The 24799-nt window shown below is 52.3% G+C and overlaps 1 protein-coding gene across 1 annotated transcript in view; it reads left to right on the forward strand.

Moving 5' to 3' along the window:
• LOC143981492 (ribosomal RNA processing protein 1 homolog A-like) overlaps window positions 1-8392 on the forward strand; it is a 30640-nt gene extending 22248 nt beyond the window's left edge. The window contains 5 exon segments of the mRNA XM_077479361.1: window positions 1148-1443; window positions 1446-1547; window positions 3438-3608; window positions 3758-3824; window positions 7669-8392. Coding sequence (XP_077335487.1) covers window positions 1148-1443; window positions 1446-1547; window positions 3438-3608; window positions 3758-3824; window positions 7669-7814 — 782 coding nt within the window. The 3' untranslated portion in view covers window positions 7815-8392.
• The last annotated feature ends 16407 nt before the right edge of the window (window positions 8393-24799 follow it).

The following is a 24799-nucleotide window of genomic DNA, read 5'->3' on the forward strand; positions in this document are numbered from 1 at the left end:
CCGATGGCAGGGCGGCATTGAATATTGGACGTACATGTACGCCAATATGCCTGCCCGTGCCATTCTGTCGACGTACATCGGCGTGCGCTGGTCGGGAACCGGTTAAGTTATCAATTGGCAAGGAAACTATATATCCCTTTTTTTTTTTTTTTTTTTTTTTTTTTACAATTGATAGCTTAGATTGTCCATCTCAATACAACCTCATCATTACCTTTTTGTTTTACACCCATTATTCTTTTATGTTTTTGTCCTTTTATCTTATTCTTAACCACATTTCTTATAAAAATAAAGTTTTTTTTTTTATTTTTTTTTTATTTTTTTATATTTAAATTACATTTTTTTTTTTTTTTCTTACCCTATTCTACAACCAAATACTTACTGTACATTCTCACTGTTTACAACAGACTGTCGGATGTCTGAGGTTATTCCTCTTATCTGTACTCTTTTTCTACAGTGAAAACTTCTCAATATAAACAAAGTCTTGTGTCCGCATGTAACACCTTCCGTTTTACAACCCCCTCCCCAACCAAAACAATCAAATTGTTTTTTTTTTCATTTATTTTTTAAATGCCTCTTGAGTACCAGTGACGTCATTTCTGGGTCTGTCAGCTGGTCGGTAAGTGAGTTTGGTGGGGGGGGGGGGGGGTGTGGTGCTGGAATCCACACGGCGCCCTACCTCGAGCGTCAGCCCCTGTACTGCTGTTCCCAAGCATATCTCTGGTATCCCTCCTTTAGCTGCGCAGGCTCCTCCCTGCTTAGACTCCAGCTGTGCAATCTGCTGATCAATCGGTTCTAAATATAATCAAGTCAGTGATCTGCAGATTGCACAGCTGAAGTCTGCAGTGGCCAGCAGGCAGGAGCATGCACGTCTAAAAGGATACCAGGATGTGTTCTTTCATAATGCTTGGGAACAACAGTACAGTGGCTGACGCTAGCCCTGAATACCATAAATGATTGATGGCAGCGAGGTGGGCAGGAGGGGAGAGGGGTTTGTGGAACGATTGTAAAAGAGAAGGGGAGGCAGGTATTGGGGGGGATGTGAGGCTGGAGTTGAGCTTTAAGTGACAGATCATGCTATCTTTTCACCGTCTGGTGGCCCCTCTTGTCTGCGTCACGTTTTTAATGGTCGTTTTTCATCCCTTTCCAGAGAAGCACGGCTTCATCCCCGAGCCGGAGAAGAAGAACGTCGGCAGGGGGGTTCAGCACCCGGAGATCCGCCGGAGGAGACGGGAAAGGCAGAGGGACCGCCGGCTAAGAGGAAATGTAAGAAGAAGAAGAAAGTTTCCCCGCCCTGGGAAGGAGGCGGACCACTCACGGCTCAATGGGAGGGCAGAGTCGCCCCCTACTGAGAAGACCGAGGACACCAAGAGCAAAGGGCGCCCCGCCAAGGCAGCTCGGTCACATGACGCCGCGCACATCGCTGACACGCCATCCGCTAAGCCAATGTGAAGAAGAGGAGAAGCCGCCTGCTACGGCTCAGCCTCAGTGTTCTACCTCTCCGGGGGGTGTCACTGATGAGGCGGAGGCGGGCCCTCATGAGGAGTCGGGTGAGTGTCCCCACCTTGAGGGAGGAGGGATAGGGGACACCCGGGGTGGAGTCCGATATAAAATAAAATATTGGTATATTTGGAGCCTTAAGAGGTCGTATTTGATTGGAAGTTCCTAGAACTTTTTTCCCGTTATTAGCAATGCCTTACCGCCATCTCCCCGCAGAGGTCCTGTGTGTCCCCCCAATCCGGAGATCAGGGGTGTACCAATATGGACACCCGGTGCAGAGGCTGACATTGCCTGGCTCCGCCTCCAGTACTTTCCTATGACAAGCATGCAACAAGGGAAATCGGAACCTACAAACTGCCTTCTTGTCCTTGGTCAGGCCCTTAATGTAATGAAGCCGCGGCTCAGCATGATGACCTTCCAACAGGTCCGCACTACCTTCCCTTGTAGATCTTTACAGTCAGAGAGGGTCTGCAGCTCCCCCACACCAACCACAATACTAAAAATGGGCCGCTCTTTGGGCTTAATGGGTTTTTATAAGACATGTTACTGACCAATGAGTGTTCTAGCTGGACAAATGACTGGGCAGAGCAGGAGTTGATTGGGTAGAGGAATATGGGGGCGGAGCAGGCCCCTGGGGGAGAGGGCCAGATGCTGAGATGTGTACAGGGTATGGTGGTAGCAGAGGAGCTGATTGGGTAGAGGAATATGGGGACGGAGCAGGCCCCTGGGGGAGAGGGCCAGATGCTGAGATGTGTAAAGGGTATGGTGGCAGGAGAGGAGCTGATTGGGTAGAGGAATATGGGGGCAGGTCAGGATCTGATTGAAGGAGAGGGGGAGGTGTTCCTGGAGCCACTGGAATACAACATGTAAGGTGGGGATTGGGGACCAGTGGGGTGGTCCAGCACTCTGAAAAAGGTGGAATCTGACAAGTCTGCATTCATGCTGCATTCAGTTTCTGGTGGCACCCGCTCTGTTGTGGGTCAGCGCTGATATTTGTGCTGCTGATCAGGGCTGAGACTCGCATCTACTGAGCAGCTTTTCTGGGCAGAGATTCAGATATACTGGGATCGGCTGGTCGGGGGGTGAGGCTCACATCTTGGGCTGAGGGTGGGGGTGCGGCTCGCATGCGCCAGAGGCGGGGGGCGCGCCTGGGGCAGAGGGTCCGGGGGCACTAACGCCTGGGGCAGAGGGGCGCGGCTTGCACCTGAGGCAGAGGGTCTGGGGGGTGGCGTGGCTTGCGCCTGAGGCAGAGGGTCTGGGGGGTGGCGCGGCTTGCGCCTGAGGCAGAGGGTCTGGGGGGTGGCGCGGCTTGCGCCTGAGGCAGAGGGTCTGGGGGGTGGCGCGGCTTGCGCCTGAGGCAGAGGGTCTGGGGGTGGCGCGGCTTGCGCCTGAGGCAGAGGGTCTGGGGGGTGGCGCGGCTTGCGCCTGAGGCAGAGGGTCTGGGGGGTGGCGCGGCTTGCGCCTGAGGCAGAGGGTCTGGGGGGTGGCGCGGCTTGCGCCTGAGGCAGAGGGTCTGGGGGGTGGCGCGGCTTGCGCCTGAGGCCAGAGGGTCTGGGGGGTGGCGCGGCTTGCGCCTGAGGCCAGAGGGTCTGGGGGGTGGCGCGGCTTGCGCCTGAGGCCAGAGGGTCTGGGGGGTGGCGCGGCTTGCGCCTGAGGCAGAGGGTCTGGGGGGTGGCGCGGCTTGCGCCTGAGGCAGAGGGTCCGGTGGGTGGCGGCGCAGCTCGCACCTGGGGCACAGGGCCCGGGGGGTGTGGCTGGGGCAGAGGGTCCGGTGGGGCGCGGCTGGGGCAGAGGGTCCGGTGGGGCGCGGCTCGCGCCTGGGTCTGGGGTGGAGGGGTGAGAGTCGTATCTCGGCTGAGGCTTGCGTCTGAGTTGGTTAACAATGTCTTCAAATTCAGGAGGAAAACTAGTGAATCGACTTTTCTTCCTTCTTCCATCAGATAATCGGTAATAAACCAGAGACGTCTTCAGTTACTACTCCGGCAACTCCACCAGCAAAAGTCTCCTCCACTGCGAAGGTCACCTCCACGGCCCAGGACTTTGTTGCTTTCCGCAAGTCGGAGGCCCCAAAAGCTCTATATGTGAAAAGCTCAAAAACTGGAGGAAGGCAGGTAAAGCGCGGAGGGGGAGGTTCTCCAGGCCGGTGAGATTATTTATGGGCGGGGTTTGCCATGGTGAAGGGCGGGTAGCTTTAGTAGATGTACGTTCAGCAGGGAGGATCTGAGCCCAGAAAAGTGACCTCTTGTCTTCTCTCCCACAGATCCGCAAAGACCAAAACTGCAACTCAAAGAAAGTCACCTTCAGTCTGAACAAGAACATGACTGCAGGTATGTGAGGCAGACCCCCCCTAACCTCCGAGCCGCAGACCCCCCTAACCTCCGAGCCGCAGACCCCCCCTAACCTCCGAGCCGCAGACCCCCCCTAACCTCCGAGCCGCAGACCCCCCCTAACCTCCGAGCCGCAGACCCCCCTAACCTCCGAGCCGCAGACCCCCTAACCTCCGAGCCGCAGACCCCCCCTAACCTCCGAGCCGCAGACCCCCCTAACCTCCGAGCCGCAGACCCCCCTAACCTCCGAGCCGCAGACCCCCCCTAACCTCCGAGCCGCAGACCCCCCCTAACCTCCGAGCCGCAGACCCCCCCTAACCTCCGAGCCGCAGACCCCCCCTAACCTCCGAGCCGCAGACCCCCCCCCCTAACCTCCGAGCCGCAGACCCCCTAACCTCCGAGCCGCAGACCCCCCCTAACCTCCGAGCCGCAGACCCCCCCTAACCTCCGAGCCGCAGACCCCCCCTAACCTCCGAGCCGCAGACCCCCCCTAACCTCCGAGCCGCAGACCCCCCCTAACCTCCGAGCCGCAGACCCCCCTAACCTCCGAGCCGCAGACCCCCCTAACCTCCGAGCCGCAGACCCCCCCCCCCTAACCTCCGAGCCGCAGACCCCCTAACCTCCGAGCCGCAGGACCCCCCTAACCTCCGAGCCGCAGACCCCCTAACCTCCGAGCCGCAGACCCCCCTAACCTCCGAGCCGCAGACCCCCCCCCCTAACCTCCCGAGCCGCAGACCCCCCACCCCCCTAAACCTCCGAGCCGCAGACCCCCCCCCCCTAACCTCCGAGCCGCAGACCCCCCCCCCCCCCTAACCTCCGAGCCGCAGACCCCCCCCCCCTAACCTCCGAGCCGCAGACCCCCCCCCCTAACCTCCGAGCCGCAGACCCCCCCCCCCCCTAACCTCCGAGCCGCAGATCCCCCCCTAACCTCCGAGCCGCAGACCCCCCCCCTAACCTCCGAGCCGCAGATCCCCCCCTAACCTCCGAGCCGCAGACCCCCCCTAACCTCCGAGCCGCAGACCCCCCCCTAACCTCCGAGCCGCAGACCCCCCCCCCTAACCTCCGAGCCGCAGACCCCCCCCCCCTAACCTCCGAGCCGCAGACCCCCCCCCCCCCTAACCTCCGAGCCGCAGACCCCCCCCCCCCCCCCAACCTTCCGAGCCGCAGACCCCCCCCCCAACCTCCGAGCCGCAGACCCCGATTTCACTTGTCACGTGTTGGTATTGGCCCAGAAGAATACAGTTGTCATTTTCCAGTGCAGACTAGATGAGAATTTGGTTGTTCTCGTAGTCATTTTATAGATGATCCTTCATGGGTCCCAATGCTGATATTTGGAAAAGCTGGGCGTGATCAGGTGACGTGTATGACTGGTGGGTGGAGTCTAGACACAGGTAGCACTTGGGGAAAAGAAAGGATTGTTTGCCACAAAGATTGGGTCACTTTTGGAGGAATAATTGGGGTTCCTCCATTGTGTGCTGGTCTGGAGCTTGCACAGGTTAAGGTAAGGCTTTGTGGCTGTATGAATAAATTGGCGATTGATATTTAGGCCTATGACCTGTTTGAGGTGAGGTCACATTGATCTCTTTCATCGGATGATGTGTATGAGATGAGATCCCATCACCATGTTTGGTCAGATGATCTTCAAGATGTGGTCCTGTCACCATGATTGGTCAGCAAACCTGTATGAGATCTGGTCCCTCCACCATCTTTAGTCAGATGACCTGTATGAGATCTCTTCACCATCTTTAGTCAGATGACCTGAATGGGAGCTCTTCACCATCTTTAGTCAGTCAGATGACCTGAATGGGAGCTCTTCACCATCTTTGGTCAGATGACCTGCATGAGAGCTCTTCACCATCTTTGGTCAGATGACCTGTATGAGAGCTCTTCACCATCTTTGGTCAGATGACCTGTATGAGAGCTCTTCACCATCTTTGGTCAGATGACCTGAATGAGATGGTCATGTCACAAACTTTGGTCAGATAATATAAGATAATATGTTTGGTCAGATAACCTGTATGAGATCTCTTCACCATCTTTGGTCAGATAACCTGAATGAGAGCTCTTCACCATCTTTGGTCAGATGACCTGTATGAGAGCTCTTCACCATCTTTGGTCAGATGACCTGAATGAGAGCTCTTCACCATCTTTGGTCAGATGACCTGTATGAGAGCTCTTCACCATCTTTGGTCAGATGACCTGTATGAGAGCTCTTCACCATCTTTGGTCAGATGACCTGTATGAGAGCTCTTCACCATCTTTGGTCAGATGACCTGAATGAGATGGTCATGTCACAAACTTTGGTCAGATAATATAAGATAATATGTTTGGTCAGATAACCTGAATGAGAGCTCTTCACCATCTTTGGTCAGATAACCTGAATGAGAGCTCTTCACCATCTTTGGTCAGATGACCTGTATGAGAGCTCTTCACCATCTTTGGTCAGATGACCTGAATGAGAGCTCTTCACCATCTTTGGTCAGATGACCTGAATGAGAGCTCTTCACCATCTTTGGTCAGATGACCTGAATGAGAGCTCTTCACCATCTTTGGTCAGATGACCTGTATGAGAGCTCTTCACCATCTTTGGTCAGATGACCTGAATGAGATGGTCATGTCACAACTTTGGTCAGATAATATAAGATAATATGTTTGGTCAGATAACCTGTATGAGATCTCTTCACCATCTTTGTCAGATGACCTGTATGAGATCTCTTCACACCATCTTTGGTCAGATGACCTGTATGAGAGCTCTTCACCATCTTTGGTCAGATGACCTGTATGAGAGCTCTTCACCATCTTTAGTCAAGATGATCTGTAGGAGATGGTCTTCCCACAATCTTTAGTCATATTGAAAAGTTCATATCCTACATGTCTTCTGTTTGGTCAGATGACCTGCATGAGATGTGGTCATTCTCCCCAACCCCCCCACCCCCAATCTTTAGTCAGATGACCTGTATGAGAACTCTTCACCATCTTTACTGAAGATGACCTGTAGGAGATGAGGTCTTCCCACCATATTTAGTCAGAAGATATAGGACATATAGGATTATGATCTTTCACCATGTGTGGTCAGATGAGGTCCCATCACCGTGTGTGGTCAGATGAGGTCCCATCACCGTGTGTGGTCAGATGAGGTCCCATCACCGTGTGTGGTCAGATGAGGTCCCATCACCGTGTGTGGTCAGATGAGGTCCCATCACCGTGTGTGGTCAGATGAGGTCCCATCACCGTGTGTGGTCAGATGAGGTCCCATCACCGTGTGTGGTCAGATGAGGTCCCATCACCGTGTGTGGTCAGATGAGGTCCCATCACCGTGTGTGGTCAGATGAGGTCCCACCACCGTGTGTGGTCAGATGAGGTCCCACCACCGTGTGTGGTCAGATGAGGTCCCACCACCGTGTGTGGTCAGATGAGGTCCCACCACCGTGTGTGGTCAGATGAGGTCCCACCACCGTGTGTGGGTCAGATGAGGTCCACCACCGTGTGTGGTCAGATGAGGTCCCACCACCGTGTGTGGTCAGATGAGGTCCCACCACCGTGTGTGGTCAGATGAGGTCCCACCACCGTGTGTGGTCAGATGAGGTCCCACCACCGTGTGTGGTCAGATGAGGTCCCACCACCGTGTGTGGTCAGATGAGGTCCCACCACCGTGTGTGGTCAGATGAGGTCCCACCACCGTGTGTGGTCAGATGAGGTCCCATGAGGTCCCACCACCGTGTGTGGTCAGATGAGGTCCCATGTTTGCTTAGATAACCTATGTAAAGAGGTCACGTCACCATTTTTAGTCGGATGACCTGTTTAAAATTACGTCCGGTCACTTTTTTTTTTGTTTTCCCTGCAGAGTTTAAGCGGACGGATCGCAGTCTTCTGGTCAGTCCAACCGGTTCATCCCGAGTTCCCTTCAATCCAGACCAGCGACCGCAGCATGGCGTCCTGAAAACACCCAGTCCGGTGGCCTCCAGAGCGCGGGCCTCAGATTTCTTCTAGAAGCCGCTGGCACTCTTCATGGACACGATGTGGAGGAACGATGAATTCTGCCCTCTGTATCCACCTCACTAAACTGTTCCTACAACGTCCGACCTGTGAAAGTGAAGAAATTCTCCATCGGTACAGAAGCTCCATAGTGACTATTCGCCATCTGTCATTGGTCAATCCTCCACCATGGGTGCACAATGGCAGAACCTGTCCCAACACCATGAAGAACGGGTGAAAGGGAGATCCAGAATGTGGTGGTGAATGGGGCGCACAGACGTTCTCCCCTCTTCTCAGGATAGATGTGGGGTCTCCATGTTTTGAGGTACATCCGCCTCTTCCACGACCCCCACCTGTAGGGCGAGTACATCCGCCTCTTCTACGACCCCCATCTGTAGGGCGAGTACATCCGCCTCTTCCACGACCCCCACTTGTAGGGCAATCCTGGGCTAAGAGAGCAACAAGTGACACTTGTATATAAATCGTTCTGGAGGAAAATGCAATGTGTTAATGCCGTCTGTGATGGGGGGAGGGGTTTGGCTCTGTATATGTTGTGTAGACATAAAGGACAACCCACTCCTTAGTTCTCCGCCTTCCTGTGTCTCGGTTGTGTTTTTCTGACCTTTTAAAAAAAAAAAAAAAATCGAAACATTGTACCCCCTACACAATGAGCCTGGAGGATGACCGCCCTTCAGGGAGGAGCTGAGAATATCGGCCTGACGTCATTCTGCCTCCTGTTCATTGTCACATTAAAGGGAACCGGTCATCAGGCAAACCCACCATTCCGGAGGAGGCTGCCCCTGCCCCTGCATGCTGGTTCCATGGCAGTGAAGTTCCTGCTCAGCAATGCTGTGATGGCTTTGCTTGGCATGCGCACGGGAGCCGCCACTCGCGGCATATCGCTGTTAACAGTGGCACGCTCAGTGCGCCTGCACGTCACTGTCTACGGGGCATGGGCCGGAGACAGCGGTGCCGGTCTTTTGCCAAATATCTCCTAAACCGTGTAGGTATAGGAGATATTTCTTGGACCTACAGGTAAGACTTCATCTAGGCGTACCTGTAGGTCAGAGGTTTGGAAGGGTTTACAACCAGCTAGTAGGCCTCAGCCGGCTTTCACCTAAATTCAAGTGGTGAGGAAGCTTGTTTTAGAGGCGGTCAGCTCTGCTATTGGGACATTCCGAAACTTCAACTAATAGTGCTTTTATCAAAGCTTGTTAAATATTCTGCCAATGCTTTATAAAACCTTGCTGTACACACTGACCTTGTATAACCAGAGCCCTGTGCAAACCGGGCTGTACTTTGGGGGTAATGAGGAGCAATAACCAACCCATACTGCTCCTGGACCAATGATGGGGCACTATTCCTCCCCACTGACACCAATGATGGGGCACTATTCCTCCCCACTGACGCCAATGACGGGGCACTATTCCTCCCCACTGACGCCAATGACGGGGCACTATTCCTCCCCACTGACACCAATGACGGGGCACTATTCCTCCCCACTGACGCCAATGACGGGGCACTATTCCCCCCCCCCACTGACGCCAGTGACGGGGCACTATTCCTCCCCACTGACGCCAGTGACGGGGCACTATTCCTCCCCACTGACGCCAGTGACGGGGCACTATTCCTCCCCACTGACGCCAGTGACGGGGCACTATTCCTCCCCACTGACGCCAGTGACGGGGCACTATTCCTCCCCACTGACACCAATGACGGGGCACTATTCCTCCCCACTGACGCCAATGACGGGGCACTATTCCCCCCCCCACTGACGCCAATGACGGGGCACTATTCCCCCCCCCCACTGACGCCAGTGACGGGGCACTATTCCTCCCCACTGACGCCAGTGACGGGGCACTATTCCTCCCCACTGACGCCAGTGACGGGGCACTATTCCTCCCCACTGACACCAGTGACGGGGCACTATTCCTCCCCACTGACACCAATGATGGGGCACTATTCCTCCCCACTGACGCCAATGACGGGGCACTATTCCCCCCCCCACTGACGCCAGTGACGGGGCACTATTCCTCCCCACTGACGCCAGTGACGGGGCACTATTCCTCCCCACTGACGCCAGTGACGGGGCACTATTCCTCCCCACTGACGCCAGTGACGGGGCACTATTCCTCCCCACTGACGCCAGTGACGGGGCACTATTCCTCCCCACTGACGCCAGTGACGGGGCACTATTCCTCCCCACTGACACCAATGACGGGGCACTATTCCTCCCCACTGACACCAATGACGGGGCACTATTCCTCCCACTGACGCCAGTGACGGGGCACTATTCCCCCCCCCACTGACGCCAGTGACGGGGCACTATTCCCCCCCCCCACTGACGCCAGTGACGGGGCACTATTCCTCCCACTGACGCCAGTGACGGGGCACTATTCCTCCCCACTGACGCCAGTGACGGGGTGCACTATTCCTCCCACTGACACCAATGACGGGGCACTATTCCTCCCCACTGACACCAATGACGGGGCACTATTCCTCCCCACTGACACCAATGACGGGGCACTATTCTCCCACTGACACCAATGACGGGGCACTATTCCTCCCCACTGACACCAATGACGGGGCACTATTCCTCCCCACTGACACCAATGACGGGGCACTATTCCTCCCCACTGACACCAATGACGGGGCACTATTCCTCCCCACTGACACCAATGACGGGGCACTATTCCTCCCCACTGACACCAATGACGGGGCACTATTCCTCCCCACTGACACCAATGACGGGGCACTATTCCTCCCCACTGACACCAATGACGGGGCACTATTCCTCCCCACTGACACCAGTGACGGGGCACTATTCCTCCCACTGACACCAATGACGGGGCACTATTCCTCCCCACTGACACCAATGACGGGGCACTATTCCTCCCCACTGACACCAATGACGGGGCACTATTCCTCCCCACTGACACCAGTGACGGGGCACTATTCCTCCCCACTGACACCAGTGACGGGGCACTATTCCTCCCCACTGACACCAGTGACGGGGCACTATTCCTCCCCACTGACACCAGTGACGGGGCACTATTCCTCCCCACTGACACCAGTGACGGGGCACTATTCCTCCCCACTGACACCAGTGACGGGGCACTATTCCTCCCCACTGACACCAGTGACGGGGCACTATTCCTCCCCACTGACACCAGTGACGGGGCACTATTCCTCCCCACTGACACCAGTGACGGGGCACTATTCCTCCCCACTGACACCAGTGACGGGGCACTATTCCTCCCCACTGACACCAGTGACGGGGCACTATTCCTCCCCACTGACACCAGTGACGGGGCACTATTCCTCCCCACTGAGTACAGGTGCTATGCAATTTATTTTTTACTTCCACTGCCCACCAAGCCCGATGGATTTTCTACTCTCTCTGGCCATAGCCCGGCCCTCATAAAATCTGAAGGAAAGTAAAATGGTCCTTTTTGTTTAGAGAGTTTGGAGACCCCCCTGGTCTAGGTGATGGATGAGCCTCCTTGTGTGTCTCTGAAGATCTCTCCTGGACTTTTTGCCCCGTCTTTACATCTTTACCAATGGGTTGTGTGATTTGCAGGTGTGGATTGGCGCTACCAATTCGTGGTGTGGTCTTCCTGCCTGGCCATGGCTCCCGGGGGTGTCCAGGGCCGTAGTGCTGCTTTCCTTTTATCCCAATCCTAAGAAGGTTCTCCGCTCTGTGAATGTCATTGGAGCAATTGATCTCCAGTCTCCAGCATCATTTGTCAGTTTTGTATGGAAGGTCTTGCAGGCGGTTTGTAGCGGGGTTCCTCCTGTTGTGTTCTTGGGGTGTGAGTGTCTTGGCTTTGTTCCCCACCCCTCAAGAATGTTACAGAATATCAGTGGCAAGGGGCTTTAGGAATCTTCTAAAATATCAAAGGTAAAGGGGGTTCGGGATTGTCCTGAATCTCGGAGGGAAAGGAGGTTCTTGAATGTTCCTGAATATCGGAGGGAAAGGAGGTTCAGAATTGTCCTGAATATCGGAGGGAAAGGAGGGTCAGGATTGTCCTGAATATCGGAGGGAAAGGAGGTCCAGAATGTTCCTGAATATCGGAGGGTCAGGATTGCCCTGAATATCGGAGGGAAAGGAGGGTCAGGATTGCCCCTAATATCAGAGGGAAAGGAGGGTCAGGAATGTTCCAGAAAATCAGGGGGGAAGGGGAGTTTAGGGTTGTCCCAAACATCAGGGGGAAAGGGGGTTCTTGAATGTTCCCAAATAGAGGAAAAGTGGGGTCAGGATTGCCCTGAATATCAGAGTGAAAGGAGGTTCGAAAATGTTCCCCAATATCATAGGGAGGGGGGGTGGGGAGGGGGGGTTTGGGATTGTTTCAAATATCAGAGGGAAAGGAGGTTTGGGATTGTCCTGGAAGATCAGAGGGAAAAGAGGTTCAGGAATGTTCCATAAAACCAAGGGGAAAGGGGATTTGGGAATGTTGCCGAATATCGGAGGTAAAGGGGGTTTAGAATTGTCCCAAATAACAGGGAAGGGCTTTCAGGAGATTGTCCCGAATATCGGAGGGAAAGGAGGGTCGGGATTGTCCCAAATATCGGATGGGAAAGGAGGGTCGGGATTGTCCCGAATATCGGATGGGAAAGGAGGGTCGGGATTGTCCCGACTATCGGATGGGAAAGGAGGGTCGGGATTGTCCCGACTATCGGATGGGAAAGGAGGGTCGGGATTGTCCCGAATATCGGATGGGAAAGGAGGGTCGGGATTGTCCCGAATATCGGATGGGAAAGGAGGGTTGGGATTGCCCCGAATATCGGAGGGAAAGGAGGGTCGGGATTGCCCCGAATATCGGAGGGAAAGGGCTTTAGGCATCTTCCAGGAAATTAGAGGGAAAGGGGGTTTGGGAATGTTCCAGAATATAAGCAGCATAAGGAATATTCCAGAATATTGGAGGGAAAGGAGGGTTGGGATTGTCCGAATATCAGAGGGAAAGGGGGTTCGGAATTGTCCCAAATATTGGAGGGAAAGGGGCGGGGTTGGGGGTATTCCCAGACTACAGGGAGGTGGTACAAATATTCCAGAGTTGGAGCTGGTGGGGTGAAGAGTGTGGGGGCGGCTCGGAGGGGATTAGCGGAGGCAATGAATGTCTGGAATGTTTCCTGCTGCCGGGTGGTCTTTTCGGTTTGGCGGTTTCTATGTAGAGTGACCTTCTCTCTGGCAGTATTCTCGGAGCCCTTGCACACACGGTTGGACATTCCGACGGAAAATGTCCGATCCGACTGTATTGTCGGATAATCCGACCGTGTGTGGGCTCCATCGGACTGTTTCCGTCGGAATATCCGACCGACAAAGTTTTATAGCTGGGCTAACGAACGTCATCACATTCTGAACGATCGGATTTTCCGACAACTTTGTTTGGCCGTGTGTATGCAACACCAGTTTCACACAAAATCCGACGGATTGTCCGACCGTGTGTGCAAGGGCTGAGAGTGGACATGATGATGGCGACCATATGGAGTATGCAGTCACCTCCTATCTGCCCTATTATGGCTAAAATCAGCATTTCCTCTTACCGGGGGGGGGCTATACAGTGTGAGGGGAGATGGTCACTAGAAAGCATGCTTTCTGGGTGCGGGGGAGGGGAGGATGAGACCACCAACTTGTCCTCAGGTGTGGGCAGATGACACATAATTCAACCCCCCCCCCCCCCCCCATAGATAGTGATGTTTGGAGAGACGGGTATCGTTTGTTTTTCAGGGGGATCGGGCCCCAGGTCCATAAAGCAAGAGGTAGTGCCCATTTTTCACCAAACCCATTCTTGTCCATGTCCCACCCTTCTAATAGACAGTGAAGAGGAGTACAGCATGTACAGATGTAGAGGGGGGGTTGGTGTAGTGCGCAGTAGTTTGGGGATGTGGTGGTGGTGGGGGGGTTGGTGAAGTGGGGAGTAGTTTGGAGATTGGGGGGGGGGGGGGGGTTGGTTGGAGTAGTTTGGGGATGTGGTGGGGGGGTTGGTTGGTGTAGTAGGGAGTAGTTTGGGGATGTGGTGATGAGGGGGGTTGGTGTAGTGCGGAGTAGTTTGGGGATGTTGTGGTGGGGGGTTGGTGTAGTGCGGAGTAGTTTTGGAGATGTATGGGAGGGGTTGGTTGGTGTAGTGCGGAGTAGTTTGGGGATGTAGAAGGGGGTTGGTGTAGGGGGGAGTAGTTTGGGGATGTGGTTGGGGGGGGATTGGTGTAGTGGGATGTAGTTCGGAGATGTGGGAGGGGGGGGGGGGTTGGTGTAGTGGGGAGTAGTTTGGGGATGTGGTGATGAGGGGGGTTGGTGTAGTGCGGAGTAGTTTGGGGATGTAGAAGGGGGTTGGTGTAGGGGGGAGTAGTTTGGGGATGTGGTTGAGGGGGGATTGGTGTAGTGGGATGTAGTTCGGAGATGTGGGAGGGGGGGGGGGGTTGGTGTAGTGGGGAGTAGTTTGGGGATGTGGTGATGAGGGGGGTTGGTGTAGTGCGGAGTAGTTTGGGGATGTGGTGATGGTGGGGGGTTGGTGTAGTGCGGAGTAGTTTGGGGATGTTGTGGTGGGGGGTTGGTGTAGTGCGGAGTAGTTTCGGAGATGTATGGGAGGGGTTGGTTGGTGTAGTGCGGAGTAGTTTGGGGATGTAGAAGGGGGTTGGTGTAGTGGGGAGTAGTTGGGAGATGTAGAAGGGGGTTGGTGTAGTGAGGAGTAGTTTGGGGATGTGGTTGGGGGGGGATTGGTGTAGTGGGATGTAGTTCGGAGATGTGGGGGGGGGGGGGTTGGTGTAGTGGGGAGTAGTTTGGGGATGTTGTGGTGGGGGGTTGGTGTAGTGCGGAGTAGTTTTGGAGATGTATGGGAGAGGTTGGTTGGTGTAGTGCGGAGTAGTTTCGGAGATGTATGGGAGGGGTTGGTTGGTGTAGTGCGGAGTAGTTTGGGGATGTAGAAGGGGGTTGGTGTAGTGGGGAGTAGTTGGGAGATGTAGAAGGGGGTTGGTGTAGTGAGGAGTAGTTTGGGGATGTGGTTGGGGGGGGATTGGTGTAGTGGGATGTAGTTCGGAGATGTGGGGGGGGGGGGGTTGGTGTAGTGGGGAGTAGTTTGGGGATGTTGTGGTGGGGGTTGGTGTAGTGCGGAGTAGTTTTGGAGATGTATGGGAGAGGTTGGTGTAGTTGGGAGATGTAGAAGGGGGTTGGTGTAGTGCGGAGTCGTTCGGAGATGTAGAAGGGGGTTGGTGTAATGAGGAGTAGTTTGGGGATGTGGTTGGGGGGGGATTGGTGTAGTGGGATGTAGTTCGGAGATGGGGGGTTGGTTGGTTGGTTGGTGTAGTTTGGGGATGTGGTGGGGGGTTGGTGTAGTGTGGAGTAGTTTAGGGATGTGGTGGTGGGAGGTTGGTGTAGTGGGAAGTAGTTCATAGATGTAGGGGGGTTGGTGTAGTGGGGAGTAGTTTGGGGATGTGGTGGTAGGGGGTTGGTATAGTGCAATGTAGTTTGGAGATGGGGGGGGGGGGGGGGGGTTGGTTGGTGTAGTGGGGAATAGTTTGGGGATGTGGTGGGGGGTTGGTGTAGTAGGGAGGAGTTTGGTGATGTGGGGGGTGGTTGGTGTAGTGGGGAATAGTTTGGGGATGTGGGGGGGGGGGGGTGTGGTTGGTGTAGTGTGGAATAGTTTGGGGGGGGGGGGGGGGGGTTGGTGTAGTAGGTGGTTGCTCAGTGTGGTGGAGTGTTGGTTGGTGTAGGTGGGGGGTTGGTTGGAGATGGGTGGGGTTTAGGTTGGGGAGGGTGTGTTTTGTACGTCGGTGTAATAAAACACAATGATCCTCCGTGATACCAGTATGTGTTAAAATCTAAGACTGTTGGCAGGAAGTCATATGTTTAAGCTAGGAATAGGCTAGGTTTATTGTTGGGGTTATGGGTAGGTTTATTTATAGGGTTAGGCTATGGTTGGGGAAAGGTTAGGTCTAGGTTTATTAGGGTTTTGGTTAGGGCTAGGGTGGTTATAGGGGTGAGCTGAACACACCCCGCTTCGGTTCGGATCAGAACATTCAAACAGACTGATAGTTTGCGCAAACTTTTGAACACCATTAAAGTCTATGGGACTCGAACGTGAGAAATCAAAAGTGCTAATTTTAAGGGTTTGGGGACCCGGGTCCTGCCCCAGGGGCCATGTATCAATGCAAAAAAAAAAGTTTTAAAAATGGCAGTTTTTTCGGGAGCAGTGATTTTAATGATGCTTAAAGTGAAATATTCCTTTAAATATGGTGCCTGGGGGGTGTCTGTAGTATGCCTGTGAAGTGCCACGTGTTTCCCGTGTTAGAACAGTCCCTGCACAAAATGACATTTAACGGAAATAACATCATTGAAAACTGCTTGCGGTTTTAATGTTATATCTGGTTCCTGCAAATTGGATGAAAATCATAAAGAAAAATGGCATGGGTAGCCCTCCCTGCCCATTACCAGCCCCTTTGGGTCTTGTACGGATATTAAGGGGAACCCCGTACCCATATTAAAAAAAGGAAATACGTGTTGCCCCCAGGCCCTATATACTCAGAACAGCAGTATACAGGCGGTGCAAACAAGACAGGGACTGTAGGTTTGTTGTGTTAAGTAGAATCTGTTTGTAATTTTCAAACGGTACATTTTTAAAGTGTAGCCTCCAGTCAAAAAAACTATTTTTAAAGCTTTTTTGAAAACATAGGGAAGGGTTATCACCCCTGTAACATCGTTTTTGCTGTCTGTGCCCCTCTTCAGATTTCACCTCACTTTCTGTCCCAATGACAAATTTATTTATTTTTTTAATTTGTGGGTTTTAGTAAAACATGGATTGGGATAAAGCCTCAGTGGAGAGGAGACACATTTTCCCCATATCAACTCTTACAGGAGAGAGAAGTTCCCTTCCAAGGGGTAGATTTCATCTCACTTGCTGTTGTCTCCTTCCGTTTGCAAGTAGGAGATGTTTGTAAGTTGGATGTTTGAAAGTAGGGGCCTGCCCTATATGCTCTGCAGAAATGGCGGGGAACAAGGTGTTGGTGTTGCCACAACACTGTAAGCCCTCAAAGTGACTCTTGGTGGGCGCTGGAGCGCCCTGCTGTGAACGATTATATCAAGAATTGTAATTACATGCCATTGTTGAACAGTGGTAGAAAAATAGGGCCTTTGGTGGTGCTGTCACAACACTATAAGTCCTCACAGTTACTCTGGTAGGCACAGGAACGGGCCTACTGTAAAATATTATATCAAGAATTGTAATTACATGCTCCTGTTAAAGAGGGGCTGAAAAATTGGGCTTTAGGCACTGGTGCTGGTGCCACAACACTGCAACCTCTCCCATATACTCTAATTGGAGTGCAGGAATGAACCCTGCTGCAAAGTATTGGCTCAAACATTTTAATTACACACCCCTGTTAAACAGGGGCTGAAAAAATTGGCCTTAGCCATTGGTGGCGGCGCCCAGAACCAAAAATGTTCTTCCAAGCTATCCGCAGGATCATTGAGGAGGAAGAGGATAGTCAGTCAGCATCAGCATAGACAGTCTTGAAGGGATCTGACATTTAAAAAAATAATAATAATTATTCGGGTTACATCAGCTTCAGGTGCTTGGTAGCTGGTGGTGATCCAAGACTGATTCATCTTTATGAAGGTCAGTCGATCAACCGAGTCGGTGGACAGGCGCACCCTGTGATCGATTACAAAGCCTCCAGCAGCACTGAAGGTGCGTTCCGAAAGAACGCTGGATGCAGGACAGGCCAGTAGCTCAATTGCATAATGTGCAAGCTCTGGCCAGTGATCCATCCTCAAGACCCAGTAACCCAGAGGATTTTCGGTGGGAAGGTGTCCAAGTCTGACCTTGCCCCTAGGTATTCCTGCACCATGTAAATCAGATGCCGGCGATGGTTGCTGGAACCGATCATACCTTGGGGCTGCAGACTAAAAAATTGTCTGAATGCATTGGTCAGACAGCCACCTTCTCCACCACACCTTCTGTGACTGACCAAAGCCTCAGCAACACGTTGACCAGGAGATTGTAACCTCCCAGTCTCTGGGAACACATTGCACAGACCTTTCTGCAAGGCCTCCTGGAGATGTTTCATCCTCTGCGATGGCAAGATAAGGTCCCAACCTTACCCTTGTACCGTGGATCAAGGAGGGTTGTGTCACGGTCCCTACCGTGTCTTGTGGTCACACCCCAAGTGACTCTGGGTGGTGTTGAACTCATGACTGCCAGTTGTTGTTCCTGTTACCTTACCTCTGAGCCATACCTCAGTTCCTTTTCAGCCTGCTTTCCAGCCTTGCACAGTTCTGCATAAAATACTAGGACCATACTCTGGATCTTATTAGTACCTGTCACTCCTGGTTCAGCTGAGGCAGTTTAACCAATCAGCTGGGTATAAAGCATTGCCTCACTCTAAGGGCTTTGTCAGTTCATTGTCTCCTGTTTTGCCTAAGGTTCCAGTATTCCTGTGTTCCAGTTACAGCGTTCCAAGACTGACTCCGGCTTCTGACCTTGGCTCTGCTTATTGTTTATTCTAACTTCAGGAATCCTTGACTACAGCTTTACTTCGACCATCCCTTGGCTATTCCTGTCAAGCCTCCGTGCACAGATTCACAGCCCAGGTAGGTTATCTCTTTGTTACCGTGGGCTGTCTGTATTTGCAAGGGTGAGCATACATCTCTGCACCATGGGCTCCAACCTAGGTAAGCCCTCACAGGTTGCTAGCCAGTAACGATCCCTCTCCTTGATCCGAAGAATACAAGGATCCTTGCACGGGCTTTGCAGGATCAGGGAGGCCATGCAGCGTAAGTTAGCTGAGGCATTTGGTCCGGAGTCCTCTGGGTCACTAAGGATGACATGATCCGCAGCCACGTACAAGTCCACGGGTTTCTTGGGACTGTAAATGATCCCTAAAGGGCTGATGCTGAGTGCTAGGCTCCACCTCCATGCTGAACACAATCCTCCTTCTCTTCCTGTGTGATCGGCAGGCCAGCAGGAACACTGTCTGGATAAAGGGGGCCTTGAGAGGTAAGGAAGTCTCTTCCTTCCTCTATTCTGCCTCAAGTGCCCTGTCCATTATTCACGCAGCGTATGCTCCAAGAGGTGGACAAGAGATACAGTGTCACTGATGCATGCACTGTCACTGCTCACCATCCTTGTGGCCTCCTCAAATGGTGACAGGACAGTGCATGCATCCCTGATCATGGCCCAATGGCGTGGGGGGAAAACAAAACAAGCTCCCCTGACCCTGTCCTGGTGCCGTAGTCGCACAGGTACTCATTGATGGCCCTCTGCTGCGTGTGCAGCCGCTGCAGCATGGCCAACGTTGAGTTCCACCTGTGGGCATGTCACAGATAAGGCAGTTCTTGGGCAGGTCAATTCCTTTTGAGCTCAGCCAGCCGAGCACAGGCATTATATGACCGGCGGAAATGCACACAGACTTTCCTGGCCTGCTTCAGGACATCCTATAAGCCGGGGTACCTGCCCCAAGAACCGCTGCACCACCAGGTTAAGGATGTGAGCCACACAGGGCACATGGGTCAGTTGTCCCTGTCGGAGGGTGGAGAGGAGGTTGGTGCCATTGTCGCAAACCACCATTCCTGGCTTAAGCTGGCGTGGTGTCAACCACCTCTCGGCCCTGCCCCTGCAGAGCTGACAGAATATCTGCCCCAGTGTGGCTCCTGTCCCCCAAGCACACCAGCTCAAGTACCGCATTGCATCTTTTTCCCTGCATACTTGCGTAGCCCTTGAACGCCTACGGAGCACCGCTGGTTCTGAGGACAGAGCACTGGAAGAGGCCATGGAGGAAGAAGAAGAGGAGGGGGTGGAGGAGAGAGGTGTGTCACAACCAGTAGTAGCATTTTGGAGGCGTGGTGGCGGAACAACCTCCAACACTACTGCACCTTGTCCTGCATCCTTCCCAGCTTGCCAGAAGAGTGACCCAATGGGCCGTGAAAGACAGGTAACATCCCTGTCCATGCCTGCTGGACCATGAGTCAGCGGTAATATGCACCTTACCGCTGACCGCCCTGTCCAGCGAGGCAAGGACATTGCCTTCCACATATGCCGGTAGAGAATCGCTTTCCGTGAGAAAAAGTGGCGTTTGGGAACCTGCCACTGAGGAACCGCACATTGTACAAACTCACGGAAGGGGGCCGAGTCTACCAACTGAAAAGGCAGCAGTTGAAGTGCTAGCAATTTAGCCAAGCTAGCATTCAACCGCTGGGCATGTGGATGGCTGGGAGTGAACTTCTTTCGCTGGTGGAGCAACTGGGGTAGGGAAATTTGCTTGGTACAATCTGATGTTGGTGTACCAGTGGCACACCTAATTCTACACCTTCATTCCTCTTAGTGCAGGTTTCAAGTTGGAGATCCCAGCTGATGAGGAGGAGCAAGGAGAGGTCCACCTTGCTCTTTGGTGTGGGTATTTTAGGTAGTGTTGTCAACGGGCTGCATGGGGAGCTCGACATATGTCTGATTAAGCATTTGTTGCCTAAGCGCTTGCTGTCTAGTCCACGCGAGATATGCTTCAGACATATGTTGCAAATAGCAATGGTGCGATCTGCTGCAACCTGATCTTGCGGAGCTCTGCGGTGTGATGCAGTTGGTTGGCTGCCCTTAAGCTGGCCCCCTGCCTCGGAGATATGCCTCCTCCTCTCTTCTATCAGGCACCCACGAAGAGTCAGTGAGCTCATCATCCCCTCCCTCCTCGTCACTGGAGCAAACCTGGCAGTATGCTGCAGCTGGGTGAACATGACTGCCAGTTTGTTGTCCTTGGGCAACCCCTCTCTCTGGGCTCACTTTATTGCCTTCCTCAAGCTGGGTACCATCATCGGAGCCTTCAAAACGCTGCACATCCTCCTGCAGCATGTATCCGACACTGGTTGAACAGTTCGCGGGACTCCTCCGGTGGAGCTAGAGAAGGAGTAACTGATGATGACCTTGAGTCCAAGGAATAGGCCGCTTTGGCATCTGCATTGGCAGCCATGGTAGACTGGGTGACAGAGGTTTCGGAGGATGAGGACTGCTTGGTAATCCACTCTACCAAGTCTTCGGCATGTTGTGGCTCAACACAGCGAGCTGCTGAGAAAAAGGAAAAGCATGGCCCATGGCCACTTGCTGATGAGGATGCACCGTGTCCCCGACCAGCACTGCTGCCTCTAGACACAGAGCCTGCTTGCCCTCTTTTATTGCCTCGTGACTGTCTGCCTCTCCTTGTTGGCCTTCCAGACATACTAATGGCCTGCAGGGAGATGTAGCTGCACAAAGCTGGAATGTATTATATATATATATATATATATATATATATATATATATATATATATATATATATATATATATATATATATATATATATATATATATATATATATATATATATATACATACATACATACATACATACATACACTGATTATACTGCAGCTAGCTCAATCGCCTGCCTGTAGTATTATTAGGAAGAAAACAACAGGAATTGTCTGCAGTGAGCTTTAGCTGCACACTGTGCCCAGTATACAATACACTAATATACTGCAGCTAGCTGAATCAACTGCCTGCCTGTGGTATTATTAGGAAGAGAACACCAGCAATTGTCTGCAGTTAGCTTTAGTTGCACACTGTGCACAGGATACAGTACACTGAATGAAAATACTGCAGTTACCTGCCTGTAAGTATATTAGGAAGAGAATAACAGGAACGGATCTCGCTAAACTGAATACAGTGTATGTGTGTATATATATATATATATATATATATATATATATATATATATATATATATATATATATATATATAAAAATATATAGACAACACCTGGGATGCATATATAATATATATATATATATATACTAAATACACTGACTGCAGCTAACTGACTCGCCTGCCTGCTCTAACTCACATGAAATTACACTGTCTCTCTCTATCTCTCAGCAAGCTGGAACACACTACAAAAGGCTGACTTCCAGGTGGCCTTATATAGTGTGGGGCATGTACTAAATCCCCTGAGGCATAATTGGCCAAAGCCACCCTGCCTTTGGTCAATTATGGCTCTCCGTTCTTACGGCGCTGTGATTGGCCAAAGTATGCGGGTCATACTGCACGCTTGGCCAATCATCCGCCAGCAATGCACTGTGATGCCGCAGTGAATTATGGGCCGTGATGCGCCACTCTAATTTGGGGCAAACGGTGTCGGGGCGGGCTTAGCCCTTCCTTCTCTGGGCTGGCTGCTCAGCTGTCGGCTAATTGCCAGCTCTCATCTCTCTCCACAGTTACCCAGCTGTCCCTGATCCTGCTCGTCTGACCTGCCTACTTAAAGCTATCCAGCTCACTTCATCTCTGCCTTCTCCTTGGTCACATCACAAGAAACAACTGTTTCTTCTTTGTGAAGAAGAAGAGCGGTGAACTGAGACCTTGTATAGATTATAGGGGTCTCAAACGTGTCACGATTAAGAATGCCTACCCGATTTCATTAATTACAGAGTTATTTGACCGCCTCAAGGGGGAGCAACGGTTTTCACAAAGCTTGACTTGAGAGGGGCATACAATCTTGTGCGCATTAATGAGGGTGACGAGTGGAAAACTGCGTTTAATACCAGAACAGGCCATTATGAGTACCTGGTAATGCCTTTTGGCCTTTGTTACGCCCGGGAGTTTTCCAGGAATTTATTAACGATGTCCTCCGAGATTTGTTGCAGTTATGTGTGGTGGTTTATCTCGATGATATCCTCATATTTTCCAAGTCCCCGGTCGTGTGCTTCAGAAACTAAGAGAGAACAATCTCTATTGTAAACTGGAGAAGTGAGAGTTCCATCGTGAACAGGTTACATTCCTGGGCTATGTCATTTCCACTGCTGGTTTTTCGATGGACCCAGAGAAACTTTCGGCAGTCCTTCAGTGGCCCGACCCGTGGGTTTACATCCTCTGCCGCGTTTCCTGGTCTTTGCCAACTAATATCGGAAGTTTATACGTAACTTCTCGTCTCTGGTCAAGCCCCTGACTGATATGACCAGAAAGGACGGTAACCCACAGAGTTGGTCTCCGGAGTCCATTAGGGCCTTTGAGACTCTCAAGGCTGCCTTTGTTTCTGCTCTGTGTTGGCACATCCTGATCCTATGTTGCCTTTTATCCTATAAGTTGATGCTTCTGAGACTGGAGTTGGCGCCCTTCTGTCTCATCGTCCTAACTCTGAGAGCGCTATGTATCCGTGTGGTTACTTTTCCAAGAAATTGTCACCTGCGGAGTGCAATTATGAGATTGGTGACAGAGAGCTGTTGGCGATCATTTTAGCCCTGAAAGAATGGAGACATCTCCTTGAAGGTACCACTGTGCCCGTTCTTATTCTTACTGACCATAAGAACCTCACATTCTTGTCTGAGGCTAAGCGACTCTCTCCCAGAGGGACGCGATTGGCTCTTTTCTTGTCAAGTTTTAATTTTATTTTCTCATTCTTACCCGGGTACTAAGAATGTAAGGGCTGACGCCTTGTCACGATAATTTTCTTCCACTTCCAAGTCGGAGTCGGTTCCGGTTTCTGTGATTCCTCCCGATCGTATCTTGGCTACGGTTCATACCAGTCTTACTTCTCCTTTGGGTGACAAAATTCTTGCTGCTCAGATCCATGCTCCTCCTGATAAACCTTGTGACCGCTGCTTTGTCCCAGAGAGTCTCCGTACTGCAGTGCTCCAGACTTACCATTCTCCCAAGGCAGCTGGCCATCCTGGGAAGAATCAACTCATTTGGCCCATTTCCCAACAATTCTGGTGGCCTAGTCTACAGGCTGATGTTACTGCCTTCGAAGCTGCCTGTCCCGTGTGTGCTCAGAGTAAGACTCCACCACACCTTCCAGTGGGCCTCCTACAACCCATACCCAATGGAGAGAGGCCCTGGACTCACCTGTCTATGGATTTCATTGTGGAATTGCCCAACTCCCAAGGCAACACTGTTATCCTTATGGTGGTTGACCGGTTCTCAAAGATGTGGCATTGTATTCCACTTAAGAAGTTGCCCACCTCTAAGGAACTGGCTTCCATTTTTGCTCGGGAGATCTTTTGCTTACATGGGCTACCCAAGGTGATTGTCTCAGACAGTTTGTCTCCCGGTTCCGGCGAGCCTTTTGTGCACAGTTGGGAATTCAGCTTGCTTTCTCTTCTGCGTATCACCCGCAGTCTAATGGGGCCGCAGAACGAGCCAATCAGTCCTTGGATCAATTCCTACATTGCTATATTTCTGACCACCATAACAACTGGTCAGACCTATTACCATGGACAGAGTTTGCTCACAACAGTGCCTTGAATTCTGCCTCCCGATTGTCTCCATTTATGGCGAATTATGGTTTGCAACCTTCCATGTTACCTGACTCGTTTGTTCCGCAGAGTATTCCTGCGTCCTTCCTCCTAGTATGCCCATCTCAAATGTGTTTCATGTCTCCAAACCGTTGGTCTGTAACCGATTTACCACCTCGGTGCCACATCCTCACCCTATTCAGGTCGAGAACCATGAGGAGTATGAGGTACAATCCTTTGTTGACTACGGTAGGTTCAGTGGTCGCATACAGTACCTGGTGCATTGGAAAGGGGTACGGTCCGGAGGAACGCTCCTGGGTTTCATCCTCGGATGTACATGCCCCTGTCCTCCTCCACGAGTTCCATAGACGTTTTCCCCTCAAGCCGGGTGGCCCTCCGAGGGAGAGGGTTCATTGAGGAAGGGGTACTGTTAGGGCTGGCTTAGCCCTTCCTTCTCTGGGCTGGCTGCTCAACTGTCGGCTAATTGCCAGCTCTCATCTCTCTCAAAGTTACCCAGCTGTCCCTGATCCTGCTCGTCTGACCTGCCTACTTAAAGCTGTCCATCTCACTTCACCTCTGCCTTCGCCTTGGTCACATCACAAGAAACCATCTCCTGTGGTTCTGTTTAGACTGGCTTGCTGACATCCCTTCTGGTTCCTTATCCTGCTTGCTGTTGCTCCACTTGGATCCCTGACTTCTGGCCTGGCTGACTACCCGATCTGGTTATTGAACTCTGGACTGGCTGACTACTCGATCCAGT

Source organism: Lithobates pipiens, unplaced genomic scaffold, assembly GCF_037356315.1.
Source record: "Lithobates pipiens isolate NorthernLeopardFrog02 unplaced genomic scaffold, aLitPip1_a1.2 Scaffold_16, whole genome shotgun sequence".
In the NCBI taxonomy this organism is placed as follows: domain Eukaryota; kingdom Metazoa; phylum Chordata; class Amphibia; order Anura; family Ranidae; genus Lithobates; species Lithobates pipiens.